Source organism: Acromyrmex echinatior, chromosome 2 (assembly GCF_024713525.1).
Source record: "Acromyrmex echinatior isolate Ae372 chromosome 2, ASM2471352v2, whole genome shotgun sequence".
Lineage (NCBI taxonomy): Eukaryota > Metazoa > Arthropoda > Insecta > Hymenoptera > Formicidae > Acromyrmex > Acromyrmex echinatior.
The window spans coordinates 8,725,593-8,750,113 of NC_141853.1; the positions used below are offsets into that span (position 1 = coordinate 8,725,593).

Genomic DNA, 24,521 nt, shown 5'->3' on the forward strand with positions numbered 1-24,521 from the left:
CTTTCATGACATCAAAATAAAGTCATTTTGATTTTTTCTTGATTTAATGTTTTTCTTGGGATGTGGAACGTTGTCACAATAGTTCAAATAGAACACAGAGTCATAATGATATCATAGGACACGTCGTCATGATGTTCATTTGTCATTTATAAGTGAATTTATAAGTGACAAATAAGATCACATGATGATATCATTACGACTTCTGTATTCTATTTGATAATGTATATTTTTATCTGTTTTTATTTATTATTACAGTTCACAGAAGAATTATTACAGTACAGAAGTTCGAGTTTGTTTAATTTCTTTCCTTATATAAAAACACTTTCATATTAAAAAAATTTAATTATATATAAAAGAAAAAAATAAAACTATACTACTATAGCTGATTATAAGAACGAGACTGTTTTTCTTTTTGAATTAGAGATGTCTGTACACCGTTTTTTTTTCGAAAATTATATTTTTTTATACATAAATTAGAGATTAAACTAATATTTATATATTTCTATATATAAATGTTGTACGTATATATTAAAAATAATTACTATATCTTCATTTGAAGTTTTTAAATTATATTAATATAAAGGATATGAAACTCTTGAAGTTTGATATGTGTCATTTTGTCAAAACTATTTATAAAGCGGATTTTCGAAAAAAAAAGGAAGAATATCATAAGTGTAACGTGATAATTAAACCTTTTTTTAAGAGAATGGTATAACAATTTTCTTAATTTGACAAATTATTACGTGCGTCGGTATCCTCAAAAGTCTAATTGTAAGATTACTCTGTATCCGGTATTGTGTGAATTTTCATTAATGTACGATTAATCTGTTAAAACACGGATGTAACATGCCATAATAAGGAAATTGAAATCTTCGTTTCTCTCGATAACATCTAGACGTGCTTCTGCATCATGCGATACTATTTGTGGCCACGTATTTTTATGCCCTGTGTTTTCCCCAATTATGATTGTACTTTATCATTCAGGATATCGGCATGTAGAAGAGAGACATTATAACACATATACAATCTAAAAGTACTTACACACGATTGCGGATATTGTCATTATTATTATTCTTATTATCACACAATGAATTGTAATTTCATCTTTTACGTGCGCGCATACTGATCGCATACTTCTGCGACATTTATATAAAGTTTGTACGCGCATACACATGGGAGAAGAATTCCGATGTATTTCAATGTAAATGATTTACCGAAAAGTCAGCGAAGTCCTCTTTGTTATATTGAAATGTATTCTATATATAATTTGCGATATACTCTAATCTAATCGTGGGAGTTGTTGCATTAATAGAAAATAGGGGCGTGTATGCATTAATGAAATGGATATGACATAAATTTTTTATTGGATTCTTCTAAGAATAGAAATGATTCGAGACAAACATCAGCGAAATGAAAATAATTGCGTTTGGAAAAAAATGAATTTAATGGTAATAATTATTTAAAAGAAATTGTTGAAGTCGATCAATTAGTTTCAAGAATTCATATTTTTTAACGTTATATTATTTGCATGAGACTTGCAATTGCAATTAACATATAAATACGATACTGTAATCAGCAATAATTGCAGCATACTTTTGAAGTAATAATTTAAGTAGGTAATAATTTCAGTATATCTAATTGTAAGCTGCAACGTACACGTAATGAAAACAATTTGTTATTTATGATTATGTTAGATTTATATATGACATTTCATAAGTTGCGTTTCACACGGAAAATTAGTAAATCAGTAAATCATCAATGATCATTTTTTTTAACGAGAAGCATTAATTAATAAATGCAAAGCTATTTAGTGATAAAAATTTGGGATTTTAAAGACAAAGTCTATTCTCTATAGATTTTAAATGGAAATTAATTATCAGTTTTTTAAAATATCTAATTTAAACGTCAAAAGCTTTGAATAAATATCTTTGTTTTTAAAAGGAAAAAATAAATTCTATTATTTTATATTATACCACAACAAGTAGTATATAAGTCATTTAAAGAACTCGGATTCACTTTTTTTTTTAACAAAAAATAATACATTTAATGGATATGTTGTATATTAAATTAACATTGATATCTTGAAGATACAATATCTAGAAGATACAATAAGTGAAAAAGACTTCGAGAACTCCTTGTATGAGATTAATACAAAACGTGTATGAATTCGCAGCATTCGCTCATAGCATGCCATACAGGATGCGTAAACGTGACAAGCATTGAAGTCTCTCTCGGGAAACTCCTAAAGAAAGATGACGTAGTCATCTCCGGCTATAATGGACCATCTCAAACCAGTTCTACCGTTTTACTACATCGTATCTACTGTTTCTATTAGTATCTGATCGTTTGTTTGGTAGTAGTAAATAATAGAAACAATAATTACTCATTGCTTGACAATGTACGAATGTCTTTGGCTGCGCTGCGCTGCTGAGGATGCCACCTTCGCGAATCGCTCGCGGCTGCGTTCGGGATCCGCGGCGTCCCTTTCACTGTTGGGGATATCCTCATTATATATACGAGCTTTCGATCAGGATACTCTTGGCAATGGATCGGCACTCGGTGCCGCAGTATAAACGAAGCAATCGGTAAAGCAACATTCGCGAGCCGGCCTCCGCCGAGATCGCTGAGATGTGGATCCGCAGCTTGCAATGTTCTCTGGCGGTGTTTTTCGCATGCGCGTTTCTCGCCGGGTCAGGTAGCCTTCCACATTGTAAAATCTATTATAGTTTTACATAAATATTTGTCATGTGCGCGCCCAATCAGACGATTTTTAAATCAAAATATGATTGTACACGCATTTGTAAGAAAAAAATTAATCTTTTAAGTGCTCACCTATTTATTAAGTAAATTTTTTTTTATTGATTTTATCTATCTCTTTTTTTTGCTTTCTGTGAGATAGATATAAATAGAAAAATTATTAATTTTTTTTATACAAACGGTAAATTAAGAGATAAAACAGTTCTAAAAATAAGTAATTTACTTTTGAGCAAATATATTATTAATTAATTAAAAAAAAAACAGTTATATTATTTTAGAAATATTAATTAATAATTATTAATACAGTTACAAAAATATATATAATTTATAATAAGAGACTATAATATAATTTATAATCAGAACTGCTTAGGAAAGCATTTTTTATATTTGATTAAATTTTTAATGATTTTAGTTCATTGTAGTCTGTCAAAATTATAATTATAAACTTATATTGTTTTAAATTTCAAGTACACGTGCATGAATAGACAATGAAAGCAATAGCGATGTCTTTAGTGTGTATATTTATTCCTCCTTTGTGTATAACTCAATGAAATCATCTTTATAAATAATATTGGAGGCCACATCTCTTTGGTGCCATAGCGTCATAATTACATATATGGTTGTTGGCTTATCTGCAGAGGAGTGCAATTGTTTTCACGCGTATTGTGTAATATTTTCTGTTACGAATTATTGATAAAAATTTACAACCTTCATTCAGAAAGTGTCGAGATTATTGCAGACAAGTGTTCAGTTTTGTTTCTGTGAGAATAAAGTCATATACATATATTCTATTGCGCGCTGTACAAATTTCAACATTTCATGCCCGGACCTTTATTCATTATTACTATATATTACTATGTATACTACTATATATACTATATATTACTATAATATTCGATTATTCTACGTGAGAATGTTTCAGCGACGTTAATTATAGACTACTTACGTAGAATGAATATTAAGTGCATGAAATTTATAACTTGACGATTGTAATTTTCAAAACTTTGTATAAATAAAAAAAAGCGAAGAAACAAAAAGGTATATGCTCACATATATCAGTTTAAATATTATTAAAAATGACTTATGTATTTTTTTTTTAGATAGCGTATCAGCTGGTGCATACGCAGGTGTATACGCCGGAGCCGGTGTATGTAAAAATTTTTCTTATAATTTCTCATAATTTTTCAGACAGCATGTCATATTTACTCACAGAACGATCGCCTTTCTCACAAATAATCATCAAACTATGATTCATCAAAATATGAGAAATGAAATACTTTATATGAGAAAATATGATTTTTTTCTATATATTTTGCTATCATTTGTATGATTTTCTTCTTCCAAATATTCGTCGTATTTTTTCATATTTTCTCGTATAAAGTATTTCATTTCTCATATTTTCTCATACACATGATAACAATTTTTTTTCATAATTTCGAAATTTTTTCAAAATGTCTCATAATTTTACATATTTATTTTCAAATTGTTAATATAAAAAATTATAAAAAATTGTATGAGAAAAATTTTTACCAGGCATCTGCATTAAGCAGCACCAGTGTGCTTGAAGACACAGAAAATATTTCTGGTGCTCACGATAGACATAAGGGAATTCGTAGCTATGACAGCACCGGTTTTTCCCACGACAACAATGCTAACCGTGGTGTAAAATCTTATGGCACGCCTTCAGGACACGGCGCCAGCTATGATCATGGAATAAAAGGCGGAGGTCATGGCTATAATAAGAATGATGATTGCTCTAAATGCAAATGGGAGAATGACGATTACTGGGAACGAGATGAGCCGGAGGAGGAGGGAGATGAAAACGATGGGGATGAATGCGATGATGGTCAATATAGACCACATAAAGTACATCATCATGGTCGTGATAGAGGACACAAACCAGAATCGCATCCATCTGGTGTACATAAGACTGGACCTACGGGCGTCTACGTTGATGGGGAAGGCGGTAGCCCTGGCGGTCCTTTAGGCGGTAGCCCTGGCGGTCCTTTAGGCGGTAGCCCTGGCGGTCCTTTAGGCGGTAGCCCTGGCGGTCCTTTAGGCGGTAGCCCTGGAGGTCCTTTAAGCAGTAGCCCTGGCGGTCCTTTAGGCAGTATCAACTATCCGAGCACAGGATATTCGAGGCCAATCAGTGGTTATGAAAGTACTCCAAAACCTGGATCCAGTTGGAATACTCCATCCGCTGATGCGTCAAAACCCGAATACGGTAGCATAACCGCGGGTGCTTTTGGAACAACACCGAGTGGCTCTTGGCCAGACTGGAACCGAGGGACACCTAGTAGTTTTGGGTCTTCACCGAAACCCACTTGGACCCCCAGTGGACACGACGGCAGATTTCCTTCCTCACAGAGACCTGGTGCATCTCAACTTATCCCAAACTTTGTCGCAACGACAAAATCCGGACAAAGATGGCCTACCAATCAATTCCCGAGCAGTTCTTCCGCGACACCACATGCAGGAAGTGGCATATCTTCTCCAAGTTATGGAAATCCGCAGAAAGGTCAGAATAGACCTTACGGACAACCTGGAACACAAAGTGCGTGTTTGTAATATTTTCATTATGTAATAGTTTCATGTCAATATTTTTATTGTTCATTAATATTAGTGTAACTATTATGCAGTAAAGTGAATAAGAAAAATGATGCAAAATATAATTTATTATATTGAACGAATACATTAGAAACGGTGAAATATCTGTCAACATAAATTTTTTAAAAATGTTAATATAAATAATACTTTTACTTGTATAGGCACATATACTGGCGCTTACGCTGGAGCAAGCGTAACATCTGGTGTTGGAAGTCCTTATGGAGCAACCCCTAGCTTTGGAAGAAAAGATCATCCATTTGATCTTCATAAATCAACAAATACCCAGGCATCACAAGGACCGTATGGTGGAACAGATCAAGCACCCTCTAGCACTGATAGTAACTATTATGGCTTAGGAGGTTATAACAAACCCAGACCTAGTTCTTATAGTACGCCCACAACTATAATAAATACTATCGGAACTACTAAAAGACCATATGAAGGAATCGATTCACCTAAAACTGTTCCTGGATCCCAAACTAATCCATTTGCTCCTAGAAAATCACCAGGATCACCAAGTAGTGCTTATGAACATCCGGGTGTCACAAAACCGAGTTATGGAAGTACTACCTCCTGGTTAGGTCAGACTGGAAGTAGTCCTTGGCATGATACAGGAACTACTCCTCATACTGGATTTCCAACGTTAAATACTGGATTTGGAACAACTAAAACTCCATTTAGTCACGTTAGTACCCCAAGTTCTACGTTATCTGCTCCATACGACAGAACAGGACCGAAACAACCTAACTTTAATATTGCGAGTAGTAGCGCAATTGCAAGCGCTGGTGCAAATGCGTTTGGAACATCTCCTGGTACATACAATATTCCCAGCATAACTGGGACTACTTCATTGTATGGTACAACACCAGCGTACAGAGGAAGTTCAAGTTATACTCCCGGGATCAAAGGTTCTGTCGGAAGTACTAAACCTGCTTATGGAACTGTTCCCTATGGTACATATCCTAATATCGGAAGTGGTACCTGGCCTGGAGAACAGCCCGGTAGTGGCACTGGACCTTGGTCTAGTAGAAAACCTGGAGATGGAAGTGGATTTACTCCTGGTAGATATTCTCCAGGTATTTTGCCTGCCAAGCAACCTCAAGGAACATGGCCTTCCGGACAACCAGCAAGTGGAAGTGGAGCTTGGCCTAGCAGTAAGCAACCTGGAGATGGAAGCGGAGCATGGCCAGGCCAGGTACAATCTGGACCTGGAAGTGGACCTGGATGCGGGCCAGGTGGAAATTGTGGAGGTACCACTGGTTTGCAAGGAGGTAGTAATTGTGGAGGATGTTGTGGGAATTATAATTGTAACAGTAATTGCAGTGGAAGAGATAATGTACCAGCACAGGGATTGTGTGGTGAAGTAATAGGTCCTAGTGGTGTTAATAAAACATATTATCCCGCTGGAACTGGCGATGGAAATGTTCCAAATATTGGAGCAGCATATGGACCGGATTCATTTCATAATATTGGAGCTGGTACTAGGCCAGTTTATCCTGGAACGCAAGGTAAGAAAAATGAGAGAAAAATAATATTGATAAATTAATTAAATATTTAATTGTTTACAGCTAACGTTATTTTACGCATTATTTAAATAATACAAGAAATATCACACGCTAGCTGTTTGATAGTTATAAATATGATTAAAGCTAAATTTTAATTTTAATTTTCATTAAAGGTACAAGTATAACACCGGAAAGTGCTGTGCCATGGAATTCAGCAAATCCATTCTTACATAGAGCTGGAAGTACGTGCATTAATAACTGAAAATTTTAATTGAATCTTTATCATTTTTATAAATTACATTTTTCACTTTTATAGTAAAATAATAATAGTTCATAACTGAAAGAAATATATATATATATATATATATATATATATATATAAAAGAAAATTTATTGTAACAATAAATTTATGTTTAGGAGCAATTCATTACATAAAGTAATATATTTAGAGTTCATTACATGTAAATTATATGATATATCTATAATATATATTTTATATAATAAATGTATGTATATACATACACTTATTATATGAAATATATATTATGTAATTAAAAATATTTTCAAATTACGATATTAATTTCTTAAAATTTCAATAATAAATTAAATTTTTTTGATTTCTAAAAACATATTAACAGTCTGTGAAAATATATATAAACGTTAGTTGTATTTTAATCCACTGTTTAGGCAGTACTCCAAGCAGTATTTCAGATCCTTGGATTGAAAATACAAATAAACCAATTGGTCCAGGAAATCCTTTTCTTGATTCAAGTTGGAATCGTCCTAAACCTGGATATAGCAACTCATATAATGATAGAAATGTGATTCCTCATGAAGAAAATACAAAGCCTGTTAGTCAAAGAAATCTTTTCCTGAATAATGACAATAGAAGAGGAGATAACAGTGCTAATCCTAACGAAAATGTAAATCCGCTTGAAGAAAAGATACCAAAAGGAAATAATCCTTTCCTTACACCTTTGATAGGTGGAAGTGGCGATTCAGATAGACCGTCATACGATAAATATCCAGATAGATCAGGAACATCAGGAAATTATCCTGGATCGGGAACACCAGGAAATTATCCTGGCTCAGGAGCACAAGGAAATTATCCTGGCTCAGGAACACAAGGAAATTATCCTGGCTCAGGAACACAAGGCAATTATCCTGGCTCAGGGACACCAGGAAATTATCCTGGCTCAGGAACACAAGGAAATTATCCTGGCTCAGGAACACAAGGCAATTATCCTGGCTCAGGAATACAAAGCAATTATCCTGGCTCAGGGACATCAGGAAATTATCCTGGATCGGGAACACCAGGAAATTATCCTGGAGCGGGAACATCAGAAAATTATCCCGAATCAAGAACACCAGGAAATTATCCTGGATCAGGAACACCAGGAAGTTATCCTGGATCGGGAAGCAATCCTCAAGGTCCTGATCCAGCACAATGTAAGTTGGGTCTGTTTGGTTGTGGGACACCAGGTAGTGGAAGCTATGCAGGTGGCAAACAACCAGGAGGAGTATTCGGCGGAAATGTTGGTACTGGAAATCCAGGAAGCGTTGGCAATGTTCCTGGTGGGAATCCTAGAATTGGGGGATTCGCTGTTGGCGCAGATCATTCAGGATCAGGAGGGAATAATTTAGCGTCATCCATTAGTGGTGCTCAAGCGCGAACTTACGCTGGATCTTTCAGTTCTGCTCAAGCTTCCAGCTCCAGTTTTGCCGGCTCTTTTCCTGGCGCGCCAGGTTTGTTACTTGCAAAAATGTGTTTTAATAATGGATATTCGCAAAATATAATTCTGTGAAAAAAATTTGAAAGTGCGATTTATTTTCAATAGCTGGGAGGAGGGGGGGAAATATCATGTTTTAAAAGTATTATAGAAAATATATAAACAATACTACTTAAAATGATCATGAAAATTATAATTTAGAACACAATATTTGCAATTATTTTAAAATTAAAGTCTTTTCGATTATAAGATATATTATTGCAAACATTGGATCGCAAAATATGATAATTACACTATGGACATGAACAGTAAAACTTATTGACAAAATGATAAAATGATATCGATTAAATGTACTAGAAACTGCGCTTCTTTATTTATATTCAAATTAAGATTATGATCCGAAAATGAACAGGCAAACGAACGACTGTTTAAAATTAGATAACCAGCGTTATGTTAACAAGCCACCCGATCATTAAGATTAGAACGGGAGTGTGTGCCGATTGTAAATCAAGTCAACGATGCGTTCATAATTTCACGGCATTTATATTCCCGCGATGTCAAGTAGATCATACCGATGGAAGTTTTCTCACGGCTAATATCACGCCTTAGCGAGACATTGTAGCGGTATTTTTTGAAACGAAACGAATATATGCGAGATAAGAACGTAATCTTTCTCACAATGAGAAAAATGGCCTCAAGGTCAGCCAGGTTTGCATTACGAGGGATTGGAAATACGCGTGTGATTGATGCGTTCCTTCATACAATGATGCATAAATCAAAGATAGCAGTATCTTAATTAATAGTAAGCGCCGGTTCCAGGTATCCGTTTCCGTTCTTTGACTACAAAAGCTGTTATACACATATACATACAATTCGTATTGGTCATAATTAATTTATCATATCAGTAATATCTAGCAATCATGTTTTTTAATGCATTTCTATCTATTATAAGATAATAGCAAATGTCGGCAGTTTGTAATAATTCAGCTATTTAACAAGATTTGTATGATATTTTATAATATTTGAATATTTATAAACAAAAGTTAAATTTCATTTAAATTATATTACGACGAATTTCATCAAAGATAAAATGTTGATTTTATCAGATAATTTTTTAAACAAGTTCTTACTTATTTTATTTGAGAATATGTGGTTTATAAAAGTTCTTAGCACACTAGTATACAAATAAAATGCGAAGATGACAATTGATCTAAAAAATCGATTAAACTTTGTGTTCGCAGGATCCGCCAATAATTTTGGTGGAAATTTGTCTCCTAATGGAGCACAAAATCAAGGCGGACTTAATTCCTGGGCTTCCAGTGGTGCATCTGTTTTTGCCAGTAGTAGTGCCGGAAGTAAGTTTCCAATAGGATTATTTAAACACGTATTCAGAGAGATATAATTATTTAATGTAAAAATTGTAGAAAAGAATGTTAAAATATTAAAATATTATTGCAGGTTGGTCAGGAAATCATCCTATCGATGTAAAGGGTTAACCAGTTTAATCGAAAGACGAATATTAAAATATAATAAATACAGACGATGACATAATTCTGAAATATATTGTAATATATATTTGACGTCTCGTCACTTAATCATAAAATGCTTAACGTCTGTCATGTAAAGCTTTATGTATAAAGAGATTTTATATTTATTTGATGTATCGTTTATTTATTGTAATCGATACGAGTAGATAAAATTTTCCCTTTGTACATATCTTATTGTTAGTTAACTGATGAAAAAGTAAATAGATTTCTCAGAATAACGTGTATAATAATAGTTTATGTCACATGTCCTTATTATCAGTTATTTCGATAATTGCCAATGTAATATTCCATTCCATGTTTTTAACGAACTATAGAGTTATGTCGTTAAAAAACATTAATTTTCAATATTTTTGTAAACTTTATTGTTTATCTTTGTCTTATTGTTATTTTAAGCAAGATAGATTCCATAATTAAGTTAATGTTTTCTTTTTAAACTAAATTAAGTTAAAGTTAATGGTTTATAAAATTAATAAAATTAAGCTAAAAGTTGAAAGAATAAAAAATTAACTTAATAAAAGTTAAGATTGAATTAACTTACGTTAAAAAAAGTTAATTTTGAAAAAAATTATTTTACTTTAAATAACACAGTTACAATATAGATTATTAGAATTGTAAAATAAGGCTTTATGAATAAAACAATTTTAATACTAAAGAGCATGAAAAGCCAACACTGGATATTTTTATGAAATTATTATATAATCTTTCGGAATTAAACCAAATTATTTATTAACGTTTCGACACTGAAGATAACACGATAAATGTATCGAGCGTTTGTAAATAATTTGGTTCAATTCCGAAAGATTATATAATAATTTCACAAAAATATCTAGTGTTAGTTTTTCATATTCTTTAGTATTAAAATAGATTATTAGGTAAATTAAATTTTTTTATTCACATGTAAGTTACTTATATAATTAGAGTCACACACACCATAAAGCGATTTTATCAAAATTTTGCGAGAAAGAAGAGTATATACATATTTGCATTATCTCTTTTTCTTTAACATTTATCTAACTTCTGAAATGACTGCTCACGCATGTTTACGACTAGATATTTGTTACAAAAAATAAACATAAAAATTTAGAAAATGAGTAGATGTGCATTACTGTTTTACAATAATTTTTCATTTAAGGCTCATATTTTATATTTATATTGCTAAAATATAACGTACATTTATGATACTTAAAATTAGATTCAAATAGAAGCGGGAATTGACAGAACCTAGCGACCCAATAAAAATTGGCTATCGTATGGTGTGACTCTTATTATAGAGTCTCTAATCTCTAAATAAAATCGTTGAATTTTTTCTAAATTATTCTCTAATGTTTAAGAGAAGTTAAAAAGTTATGTATGATGTTTAAGAAGTTTTATAGAAAAAAATATTAGCCTTAAAAAATATAGAAAAATTTTTAATTTAAAAAAGTTAATAAATTAAATTTTAAAAATAACTAAATTAAGTTAAAAATTAATGCATTTAAGATTAACTAACATTAAGTTAAAAGTTATTAATTTTTTAACTTTTTTTTTTAACTTTTAACTAGTTACCAAGTCCTAATCCCTCAGATCTATATCTGGGATAGATGTGTATTGAAATCCAAAAAAGACGAATCGATGATCTAAGACTATAAGATACTCCATCAGATATGTGTCTCCACAATAATTCGTATTAAATTATTTTTTATATATATAAATATTATTTAATATATCATATTAAATAATATTTATATATATAAAAAAGACAGAAAGATTATGTGAATATTTTTTCCTTGCACTATTGTTACATTATACTATAATTACGCTATAATATTTTGTCCTAATAGGAGTAAAAATATATTAAAGAGACTATATATATATATATATATATATATATATATATATATATATATATATATATATATATATGTATATTAGACTGCCAAGGAAAAAAAATTGTTTTTTAATTGACTATATTTAGCTCAAAAGCTTCCATTCATGCCAAATCGAAACTTTAATTTAAAAATTGTTTACTAGCGACTTCTAAATCTTAATATTTTTTGATAAAAATTTAGGGGTGTTCTTTTGGTATGAAATGGAAGCTTTTGAACTAAGTGGCCGATTAAAAAAAAAAATTTTTTTTTCTTGGTAGTTTAATGTATTATATATATAAAGTTTCATTCATGTGTAATAGATTGATTTAGATACAGTTTGATATTGTTAATATATACTAAAAAAATTTTATTTTGGTTCGTGAATTAATAAAAAACTGTAAATTTTGACTATGAAGTTTTTATTTTGTATGAATATTTTATTATGAATACATGCAAATTAATTTTACTAATATATAAATGTAAAACAAGAAATTTTTGAGATATTTTACTATCTATACTGTTAAATGCTTCCAAAAAAATTGTTTATTTTACATAGTGCAAGCAAAAAATCACGATCTCTCATTTTTAATTTATGTGGCTGCAAAAATAATTTTAATTAACAGCAACAAAAATAGCTTCATATATCATATTTCGTTTCTAACTTTCATTTCAATGTAAATAGTATACTTTTTATAGAAAATAATAAATTTTTAAAAATTAATTTTTGTGAAATTTTTTGCCAATGTTTATCCAGAAACTTGGTTATTTATCTAATGCGGTATATTTGCAAATATTGTTCGTTTATAAATTGTATTATTAAAGGTAATGAAAATATAGCATGCGAATGTAGTTTATGAAGTAATAAATTTCCGAAAATATATTGAATGTTGTAAATTACAATTAGTTAGCTATACAGGGTGTTTCTTAAATAGTAAACACTAATCATATGTGTTATTCCTGATTAAAAATTGAGTTGAAAAGTCCTCTAGCATTTTGCAATTTTTCGCAATGATTGAAATATTAATTTCTAAAGATTGCCGAATCACATAATACTATTCCTGATCAAAAATTGAATTGAAAAGTTCCTTACCATTTTGCAATTTTCATAATAATTAATGATTCATCAGCCGGATTGATACGCGCTTATTCAGCAATCTTTAGAAATTAATATTTCGTCATTGTGAAAATTGCATGATTGTAAAGGACTTTTCGATCAAATTTTTAATCAAGAATGGGGCTATATAATTAGTGTCTGTTATTTAAGAAACATCCTACATAAATACGTGATAATTTTAATGTAATTAAAAAATTTTTAATTATTTTCATAATATTGTTTCAGATGTGTCCTTCTAATTCTCAACTACCCGGAAACCCAAAATTTATTTAATATAACATGTTTTCTCTTGTGGATTAAATAAATATCTATATTTCTCTACGTGAAATATTTTTGTATTCTCATCTGACAAAAATAATTGTTTTTCTATTATATATATATGTTAAAATAATTATCCTACAATTTAATTAAATTATTATTACTTTCAACTAATATCTAATTATAATAGTTTTATTATAATTTCTTATTGTTATATTTTGTCTTTTTCAAATTAAAAAAACTTCAGTAACAGTCACTCTAATATCTTTGTAGCATTTACGTTTGTTTTGAGTTTCTGATTTTCATTTGCCTGTCTTATTTGTTTTTTTATTTTTTTCTTTTAAAATATTTCGTATCTCTTGAATGTTAAATTTGATAGTTTGTAGATAATATAATGCTTGCATAATATATTAATTCTTAGATAGTATATATTAAATACGATGGATTTTAAACATCTTAGTGATTTTACTCATCTTTCAGGTAGGAGCATTAAGTGACTTATTGTTGTCAATTTACTTAGAAATTAATTTATTATTTGTCCATACACAGGAAAAAATACGACTTTATCAGACCTATTGGCATATAAAACAGATATAGGTGTAATCATGGAAATATGCTATACAACTACAAACATACGGTGCTCAATGTAAAGAAACAGAAAGCCGTAATAGACTAGATCCGTGTAGTTAGGATATGTGATTTGAGGACAGGTGACTATTTAATGCTGTTTTATGGGCGAATTTTTTCATACAAATAAGACATTCGTGAGTTTTTTCGTTAACGTGTACCAATAAGTGCTTTTTCAATGCTGCTTTATCTTTGCATATTTTTTGACAAGTACTACATTCAAATGGTCTCTCACCGGCGTGAATCAGGATGTGGCTGTTTAACGTGGTCTTCTGCGTGAAAGCTTTGTGACACACATAACATTCGTATGGTCTGTCGCCGGTATGACTTAACATATGTTTTCTCAACGATGACTTTTCCTTGAATGTCTTCTGGCAGATGTGACACGCGTGTCTCTTATCGCCTGTATGTATGATCATGTGCGAGTTTAATCGCGTCTTCTCCCTGAACGCCATGTCGCACATATTGCACGCAAACGGTTTCTCACCGGTGTGTATTAGAGTATGCCGATTCAGATCCGATTTTCTGGTGAAGATTTTGTCGCAAACCTTGCAATCGTATTGACCACCAGTGTGTAATAACATGTGACTGTTCAAATCCGATTTTCTTGCGCATGCCTTGTGACAGATGTGACACTCGTGAGGTTTCTCGCCCGTGTGGACCAACATATGGGAATTCAATTTGGCCTTTTCTCGAAAAGTCATTAAGCACTCTTTACACTCGTATGGTCTCTCACCAGTGTGAACCATAGTATGCCTAATTAATTCTGATTTTCTCTTGTACGTTTTTTCACAAATATTACACGCGTGTGGTTTTTCACCGCTATGCGCCAACATGTGATTGTTAAGCGCGGTTTTTTGGGCGAACGATCTATGACACAACGTACACTTGAAATGTTTGTTTCCCGTATGGAGTGGCAAATGCATGTTCAATTTTGCCTTCTCCTTAAATGCCTCGAAACAAATCGTGCATTTATAGGGTTTGTCCGCATTTGTGTGATTGGTCATGTGTCGATTCAAATTAATTTTCTCCTTAAATGTCATGTGACACACATCACATTCAAAGGGCCTGTCTTCCATTGGCATTATCTGTTCATTCATACCAGCTCGCTTCATAAAAGCCTGCTGCAATGCATCACAATCGTAAGGTTTATCTAATACATGTAATTGCATGTGGCTTCTTAAACTCCATTTATAAGCGAATCTTTTTTGACAGATGTTGCACTCTAATGGACTCATCCCAACGTGAGTTAACATGTGGGCATGCAGGCTAGAGTTGTCAGTAAAATTTTGTTGACAGACCTCACATTGATTTCCACTACAGTGCGTCTTTAGATGCGTCACCATGGAATCATTATTCAGAAACCATTTTTTGCACATTGAGCATTGAATCTTGTAGAATTTTGGTTGTTGCCCATTTTGACAGAATCCATGATGCTTCTCGGAGTCTTGTGTTTGTATAAAATTTGTATTAGTCAAGCATCGTTGCATCACATCCTCTTTGTCACATAAATTAGTATTTGTTATTTGTGACCAGTTCTGGTGACTGGTAGATTCTCCTTCCAACTCTAACTTCACCTGTAAAAATTCACAAAGCTCCTAGAAAAAGATATTGTAACATAACATATGACTGCATTCAGCAGAAAAAGCAGCTTTACAACTGTTGTAAGATTCTTTAATATAATTTACTCATTCAGATCTAGTAGGAACTAAGGGCCAATTAAAGATATGTTAAAGAATTTTAAAATTGCTGCTTTTTTTGTTGAATGCAGCCAATATCATAAAAACAAGTTGTACTTTTATTAAGCAGTTGATGTTATTCAAAATTTAGAATCTACAGCAGATATAAAACTATACAAAAAAATTATGACTAGTTATAATGGTTATATTACCATTTCGTTGGAGAAATCCACCTCATTATTTTCGATAGGCAAAAACAGAGTGCCCTTCTCGAAAGTGCCTGAGCAAATATCCTCCATGTAGTCTGGATCAAATGTTCTGTCACCTGGTTCCTCCTTAAGCACGACGCTCACAATGTTCTCATCCTTAAAGTAATCGTTACGTTAGACTCTGGACAGCGCCAGCAGTATGCCATATACCTGCTGCTGTTTCATACAAAAAGTTTACCATAACCTGACTGTCTATGGCTAATGCATCCATCGGTTCATCTTTCACCTTAAAACCTTCCATTTGCTACACTTCATTCTGAAAGTGAAATTAATTTATTCGCTTACATTTTACAATGCGATCAACACACAATGTCTAAAGAAAGCAAGAAAAAAAAAACAAATCCAGATAAAGAGAGACAAGGAAAAAGCTTTGTACACGATGGGTGCAGCCAGAAATTACATTAGGGAATGTCTTCCCAAGTCCTAACCTCCCGGAACGCGGCTTCCGCGAGTCTGTGTCGAGGCTTCGCCTGTCGCGTCGGTCGCGAACCTGTTGCCGCGTTCTGGGAGGTTCAGTCGAAGGCGCGAATCGTAATTACCTAAGTCGATACTCACAGCATAGGTTACATGGCCCTTCCATGGAGTACAAAAATACAGGTTCAGCACGGGGTTGGACGACGCTCTTTCAACCTGTTCACGGCGCTGCTGAGATAATTGCACCGCAGTTCGAAGCAGCCGATTCGCCGCAGGCGGATCGTTCAGATCGTTCTCTCCTTAGATTTTACCGACACCGATCCGATCGTGAGCAGGTCGTGAGATGCAGGTGACGCGCGAACGCGACGACGAACTTTCTCTCTCTCTCTCTCTCTCTCTCCCTCTCTGCCGACGAGGAAATCGACAAGGCAGGCGATGCGCTACGCGTTGGCTGGAGTAGATAACGTAACGTTGCACAAAACGCACGCGCGCTCGCGCGCGTCATATACACACGCGCATGTATGACGTGTGCGCGTGCGTATGCGACACACAACACGTATATAGGACGGACAGGACTCGATCGCTTGACGTCGCGTCGCGAGTGCACGTATGTGGTATGCACATATACGATACGTGCTGCGTACTACGTCACGCGGCGGCGATTACGTAGCGCTCATGCGTGTGCGCGCGCAAGCACATCACACGCATCGCGCAGCGCTGCGCACCTTGCTGTTTATGCGCGCGCTTGACAATTGATGTGCACAAGTTGGGCAAACGTGCTCGTGTGAAGAATGTACACTCTTTCGATATTTGACGCGGAATATCAAGGATCAGTTCCGAGGATCTAGTTGAGTTCTTGTCAAATAAAGTGCACATCTTTACGCAACAGAGGAACACATAGGGCTACAACAGCGGCATTATATCGAAACGTGTACGAAAAGGAGCAGATGGGTAAATTTATAATCGAGACTTTTTATGTAATTGTATTGAGAAATAGATAACATAAGATTAATAAGCATTATTTCTTTTTTAATATATATAATGTTTAGTATATAAAATTTAGTTTTTTAATTTAAAATATATATGTTAATTAATATGCGTGTCAATATTGAAAAACATATTTAAAACATATATTTTAAACATATTATGTATAATAAAAATATAATATATAATATTCAAAATGTAATATGTACAATTATAAATTAATAAAAAGAAGAGCATAAAACCACAGTACAAGATATTCTTTGTGATATTTAATATATAATTATGTTTATAAATAATTAGATGTTTCGGCCACAATATGGCTATCTTCAGTAAAATTACAAATATCCATAAAATACAGAATTTACATAAATCTAACATTAAATTCAGCGGTCATAAATATAAATATACATCAACGCATTCTTTTCTCTTGTACATCGTAAAAAGTGATTGCCAATTATTATATTGAAAATTATGTAAAACAAGAATTATCAGATTCTACTTTAAAAAATTATAATATCGTTAATATCTTCTAGTCAATTTGATAAGGATTAACAATTCGTTATCTGTTTTACAGAAAATGATGAATCTTAAGCACTTTCTTCACGCAGATGGAAATTTGTCGTGACATTGTGTATTATGATTTGTCCATACCTTTATATGTGTCCGCTATTTATATGTGCGTCAAAAGTTTAAAAACATTCTCTCACACTTAAAAATAATTCTAGAATAATCTAAACTTTTGACGCACATATAAATAGCGGACACATATAAAGGTATGGACAAATCATAATACACAATGTCACGACGAATTTCCATCTGCGTGAAGAAAGTGCTTAAGATTCATCATTTTGTCTGTAAAACAGGTAACGAATTGTTAATCTTTATCAAATTGACTAGAAGATATTAATGATATTATAATTTTTTAAATTAGAATCTGGCAATTCTTGTTCTATAATTTGTAATATGATAATTGGCGCTGCAACCATTTTTTACGATGTACTCTTACAAGAGGAAAGAATGCGTTGATGTATATTTATATTTATGACTGCTGAATTTAATGTACATTTATGTAAATTCTATGTTTTATGAATATTTGTAATTGTTATATGAATGTGTTGTATGAATATTTTACTGAAGATGGTCAGATTGTGGCCGGAACGTCTAAATTATTTATAAACGTAATTATATATTAAATGTCACAAAGAATACCTTCTGCTGTGATTTTATGCTCTTCTTTTTGTTAATTTTTGATTTATAAACCATGTTTGTTATAATTATATATTTTGTACAATTATGTTTGAAATGCGTTTTAAATATTTGTGTCAAATACTTAAATATTTAATTAATAATAATTCTGGAAATTGAAAAAAATTTCAGCGGTATTGATATTAGTTGATATTGAATTTATTGTTTATTTTTAATGCAATAGATAACAAAATAGAATTATTTTCATATTGAGATAATATTAATTCCATTAAATAATATTAATTGTTATTTATTACCTTATCATATCTTTCTTCTTTTTTCCTTTTTTTCTCTTTTTCTCATTTTTTTTATTGTGTTCTCTTTCTAATTGATAATTAATTATATCATGAGTATGAAATTCTTTGTCCGTCTTGTTATAACAACGATAAAATAACAAAGTATTATTAATGTGATAATTGTGGTAAATATGAGTCATACGTTTATAGTGGTTGTAGTAGCTATGTGAATTACATATAAAAATCTACGCGCTGTGTATATAATGAAGGTCATATTAGTACAAGAATAGAGACAGGAATTTAATTTTTATTCAATACGTGTATTACTGTAAACAACCAAGAGATTTAATTTACATAATATAATTATGTATATTATAATTAATTATTTATTATTATTAATTAATATTGACAAATAATATGTATGTATTGTATATTTGTTTTGTATTTTCTTTGAAATTACAATATACTTTCATTATGCAATATTATATAATGTTTTTACAAGTATGTTACACTACATTGTTATTACATCGTGATCTTTTCGAGAGAAAATATTTTATTGCATTGATAGATCTGTTTTTTTATCGCACTTTCTGAACTGATATATTCAGTGCAATAAAAAACAGACTTCTTATTGTAATAATATTGCCATTATGATAGAATATTCCTGTAATATAATTTTTGTTACATATCTTGTAACCATTCTGTTGGATAATTGTATGTTGATAAGTAAAAAGTGAAATACAGAATATTAATTTTTATTATGAATTTATTTAATTAAAGTCGTTATTATAAAAATTATTATAATTAATGTTATAATCTAATCATTGATAATAATAAATAAAAATTATTAAGTGAGTCTAAAATATTAAAAATCTAATTTTACGAAAACATTTCTGTATTTTCTAATAAATATTTACCACGTGATATTGGCTTTCTGTTAAAGATTAAGTTATTAAATAAATTTAATAACATATTTTATTGCACATTTAATAATTGTCCACTAATTGCTGAAATTTTGCTCTAAAATATCTAAACTATCCAAAATAATCTATTGTATTTTTGGACATATTTATTTATATATGACATCACATATATGAGATTACATAGACGATTTTAATTTTAGAGTTTTAATATTATATTTATTTATCTTATCACATTTTTTATTCTATAAAATAAATATTTTAAATTTGGACAAAATAAATGACTAATATGCATATGTTCACAAATCTTTCTTTTTACAATGATTCACACAGAATGTAATTACAGATCTTTGTATTAGATTACCAGCGTGAGTAAGCATGTTACAGTTACGTATGATGAAACACGCAAGATTTGAAAATGATGATAGGAAATGATGAAAATTTGTAATGATGATAAGTATAATGAGAATAATCTAGAAATTTGTAATCATTCATTAAAAAAAAAAGAAGATTTTAAAACACAGTATACGTTCTTATTTAATGTTTTATAATAATTACATAATTATTAGTCACTAATGAAAGCCGACACTGGAAAAAACGTGCATGTATTATCAATAATAATTGACAATTACACACATTTTGATTATTAATATATTAATTTAGATTATTTTTAATAATAAATAAGTAGTAATAAATAAAAATTGAACAATACATTAAATTCGATATAATAAAAAAAGAATATAAAGTCTTAAAATAAAATTTAATAATAATAAAATTTTAGATAAAATTTTCAATCATCTATTGTACTTGAAATTGCGGAATACATATTTCGATATTCCGATATTAAAAATTATAATCTGAAATCTTATGAGTTGTTAAGTAGATCGCATATCTGGTAAAACTTATTTCGAAGATTTGTAAACTTATTAGTTAAGGACGTTTCGTAAATATTTCAAAATGATAACACAATTATGAAAAAATTATAAATTATTCTAAATTGCATTAAAAGTAATACAACAAAATTTTTTTATTGATAATTTATTCAATAAAATCAAGTTATTTAAAACTATAAGAATTGTAAGAAATATATATGAATACTTATATAAATTCATGCAAAGATGTTTTTTTAGCAAATTATTTATTTTATTTGTTTACAGTATTTAGCTCTAAACAATGACGATGAATCTCACCCTATATTTGGTAACTATTTTAATATTGGATGTTAATTATGGTAAGTGAAAACATGTATCAACGAATTCTTTTGTTTCCATTTACGAAGAAAAAATCATATAGATGCGAATTCAATTTAACGTAACAATAAAAGAAAAAACAAAAGGAAAAGAAAAAAAATAGGAGAAAAAAATAAATTATTGATCGATGCTGTTTATTTAAGATTATGAGATATATTAGGCATATATTTATTATTTATATAGGTATATTTAAAATAGCAAATAAATCTTATTAGAAATGTTAGAAAATACAATTTATAAGTTACTGTAAATTTACTTAAAAAAAAATGTTTTCTTAAATTATGGATTTTATGAGAGAAATTTGTCATCTATGATCTGAAATCTGAAGGATCTTACAATTTATTGATTAAACATTTTTTTTAAATAAAATGTGTCGTGACAAATATCGTGCATGTTATTTTTGGAAAAGGAATCCAGGCACTTCGTATACGACGTTTAATTGGTGGACAGCCCGCCATCGAATCTGAGTTTCCTTATCAAGTGTCTGTACGATATTACAACTTGCATATCTGCAGTGGTGCGCTTATCAGCGATAGGCATGTCTTGAGTGCAGCGCATTGTATATGTGGCTTGATAGATGAACCCTCTGAAGAACTCAGTGTGCACACTGGGAGCATTAGTTTAAAAGAGGGCGAAAAACACGCTGTCAAAGATGTCATATGTCATCCTGATTATGTATATGGTTCTGAGAAGTCTTGGACAGCCGATTTAGTTGTAATCATGGTGAGGCATGCTTTCCTTTTGTCTTTTGATAATTGAAGTAGGAAATAAACTTCGATAAATTCAATTTTTAATAAATTGAAGATATTTTTTTTATTAATTTAATTTTCAAAAATTACAACTATAAAGATACAGATAATTTCTTATGATAAAAAGTTTTAATATTAAATTTGCGCACGCAGAGCAAATTTAATTTGATGAAGAATATGCAACTGTTTAGTAAATTTAAGATTATTAATAGATGGTATAAATGGCTGAAATAGTCTAATTAATAGTCTAATAAATAATAGTCTAATAGTTTTTGTCAGAACCAAATTATTGCTGTAAAATATTCATGATGCATTAAAATTTAAAAATAATACTTTTTATTTTTATGTTGAATAAAATGTATTTGGTGTAAAATATAACTTGTTGTTTATTGAAAAATTTTCTTTAGTAAAATTAAAAATCTTTAGTCAAATTTTATACGTATTTGTGAAATATCTATATTTTCAGCTTGCTAAAGAAATTTGCATATCATCCTCTCAATCGCCAATTGCTTTAGCAATGCACGACGATGTATCCATTGGACAACAAGCTATTATCAGTGGATGGGGTCGTGTTCATCCATTTAGTTGGTTGTCTCGAGACTTACAAAAACTTTCGGTGCCAATTATCGACAATAACGTATGTCAGACCTATTACAAAAACACTACTATTCTTAACTCCCAAATTTGTACATTCGAAAGGAAAGGTATCGGCGCTTGCAAGGTAAAATATATTATTTTTTACAAAAATATATTACTGTTGTTACATTTTGAAACATACGCGAAACTCAATTGGGAGCCTTTACAAGATCTTGTAAACTCCTTATAAGTTCCAAATTATAATTAATTATTATTTAAAATTATTTATCTTATAATTTATATAATTTATATATAATAAAAATAAATATATTATAATTATAATATACTTGGACGGAATTAGGTCTATTACCGAAAATATGATTTGAAAAACAGTCATTTTTGAGAAATCTTGCAGACGGACAATTGGACGGACGGACTGATAGATGGATGCACAGCTGGACAGTCGAATCAACACAGTCAGAAATTATAAAATACAAGCTGCTGCATTAAATTAATATTTTGTGTGTGATTATTAATAATTTCTAAATATGTGTATTTTAAAATTTTTTGAAATATTTAAGTTTTTTATTTTTAATTTTATCGTGTAAGAGATCGAGGATTCAAATAATAATGAAAGAAGTAATATATTTTTCACTTAGAATGTCTTAGAAACATTACAAGAAAATGATATTTATGACATCTTATTAAATAAAACATCGCAATTTTTTAGATTAAATTTATTTTAAAAGAAAAGAGTGATTTTATAGTATTAATTTATTCCTATTAAATTTATAATTTTTTAGTGTTAATTTATTTCTATTAAATCCAACACAATTAAATTAAATTTTTTAAAGTGAAACATGATTTTTTTCATTATATAAATATACTATAAATTTAATTTGAAGTATATGTACATTGTGTAAATATATAGTATATACATAGTAAAGAATAAATAATTATATTTTATTAAAATGTCAATTGAAAGAGAATATTATTCGCAGGGCGATAGTGGCAGTCCTTTGGTACATAATTGTATATTAATAGGTATATTTTCATGGACAAAACCTTGTGCACTTGGTTTTCCTGATGTTTTTACCAGAGTAAGCTACTTTATGGATTTTATCAAACAAGTAATGCAGGATAATTAGAAGTAATTAATAATATCGATTGATCTAATGTAAATAATATAATTTATAAACTTTTATATATATATGTATATAATCTTATATATACGTATAATAATTTATGAACTAACTTGATCCATTTTTAAGATCTGAGATAAGATAATCATATTACTCAGTTCAATTAAACAATTTCCGTACAAATATTTGCGCTGTTTATTTTATAGTTGCCACGCGTATATTTGTTGCGAGATACGACCATGTCTTTTGGTAAGATGTAATAGATTGAATAAATATTTTTGAAAAAGAATGTTTCTTTTTTCGACATTTTTTATTGTATGTGTGTGTGTGTGTGTGTGTGTTATATTATTAAATATGTACATATCCCATCGATTACAAATAAATCTGCTTTAAAAAAAAAATCTCCATGTCGACAGCGTTTTGATTTGAAAAGATCGATTGCGAATATTATGAAATTTTGATTAAATAAATTTTTTCATAAAATAAACTTTATTATATAGACAAAACTTTAATTTAAAAATAAATTGAAAAAAACTGAATCGATTACTTTCCGATAAAATCTAAGGCCCATATACGTATTTTTATTAATTCGAATGATTCATTGCTGAATCTCATCTCAAAAGTATGCGGAGAGAGATGAGAAATTCAGATGAATGAGATAAGATTCGAAAAATAATAAATTTTTCTTATATTAATAAAAATGTATCTTGGAATCATTTTTTGATAATGTATTGTTCTAAAATTAAGTATTTTGAAAGACACAAAACTGAACGAGATTACAAAAATAATTATAATTAGATAAAATTCTATTTTATGACAAAATAGATACAAGATCTTACTTCATATTAACTGGTACAAAATTCAGTTATTAATTTTTGTATGGATAAGTTACAAACTAATAATCATTTATTGTAACACAATTGAAACATCTAAGATATTCATGAACTGAGTGCGTATGTATTTAAGGAATGTAAGAAGTAAAGCAATAAAGCCTCTTCATCGGAGAATATAAAGAATGTAACGAATAAATTATTTTACTTATTTTGTAATATGCGTTAATATTTC

The 24,521-nt window shown here is 30.2% G+C and overlaps 3 protein-coding genes across 10 annotated transcripts; 2 read left to right on the forward strand and 1 right to left on the reverse strand.

The window, feature by feature from the left end:
• The first annotated feature begins 311 nt into the window (after positions 1 to 311).
• Positions 312 to 13,438, forward strand: LOC105151741 (uncharacterized). 2 transcript variants are annotated; one of them, XM_087416858.1, is made up of 8 exons: positions 312 to 2,695; positions 3,858 to 3,904; positions 4,291 to 5,311; positions 5,526 to 6,872; positions 7,043 to 7,111; positions 7,557 to 8,615; positions 9,841 to 9,954; positions 13,333 to 13,438. In XM_087416858.1, the coding sequence occupies exons 1-8, from the start codon at positions 2,629 to 2,631 to the stop codon at positions 13,344 to 13,346; spliced, it is 3,738 nt and encodes a 1,245-aa protein (XP_087272984.1). In that variant the 5' UTR covers positions 312 to 2,628; the 3' UTR covers positions 13,347 to 13,438. The 2 variants fall into 2 exon arrangements, with proteins under 2 accessions (XP_087272984.1, XP_087272982.1); XM_087416856.1 differs by lacking the exon at positions 13,333 to 13,438 and adding an exon at positions 10,058 to 10,364 and having other exon boundaries at positions 337 to 2,695.
• LOC105151706 (uncharacterized) lies at positions 5,160 to 16,782 on the reverse strand. 6 transcript variants are annotated; one of them, XM_087416864.1, is made up of 5 exons: positions 16,496 to 16,782; positions 16,119 to 16,196; positions 15,884 to 16,036; positions 14,228 to 15,590; positions 5,160 to 5,299 (listed from the first exon to the last, which is right to left on the reverse strand). In XM_087416864.1, the coding sequence occupies exons 2-5, from the start codon at positions 16,179 to 16,181 to the stop codon at positions 5,289 to 5,291; spliced, it is 1,590 nt and encodes a 529-aa protein (XP_087272990.1). In that variant the 5' UTR covers positions 16,182 to 16,196; positions 16,496 to 16,782; the 3' UTR covers positions 5,160 to 5,288. The 6 variants fall into 6 exon arrangements, with proteins under 6 accessions (XP_087272990.1, XP_087272986.1, XP_087272985.1 ...); XM_087416860.1 differs by lacking the exon at positions 5,160 to 5,299 and having other exon boundaries at positions 13,877 to 15,569; positions 16,496 to 16,776; XM_087416859.1 differs by lacking the exon at positions 5,160 to 5,299 and having other exon boundaries at positions 13,877 to 15,590; positions 16,496 to 16,776.
• Positions 16,783 to 17,056: 274 nt separating this feature from the next.
• On the forward strand, positions 17,057 to 23,745 carry LOC105151705 (chymotrypsin-2). 2 transcript variants are annotated; one of them, XM_011065549.2, is made up of 5 exons: positions 17,057 to 17,305; positions 20,897 to 20,970; positions 21,399 to 21,712; positions 22,205 to 22,459; positions 23,316 to 23,745. In XM_011065549.2, exons 2-5 carry the CDS (start codon positions 20,913 to 20,915, stop codon positions 23,460 to 23,462), a joined length of 774 nt encoding a protein of 257 aa, XP_011063851.1. In that variant the 5' UTR covers positions 17,057 to 17,305; positions 20,897 to 20,912; the 3' UTR covers positions 23,463 to 23,745. The 2 variants fall into 2 exon arrangements, with proteins under 2 accessions (XP_011063851.1, XP_087272991.1); XM_087416865.1 differs by lacking the exon at positions 17,057 to 17,305 and adding an exon at positions 18,171 to 18,201.
• Positions 23,746 to 24,521: the final 776 nt, after the last annotated feature.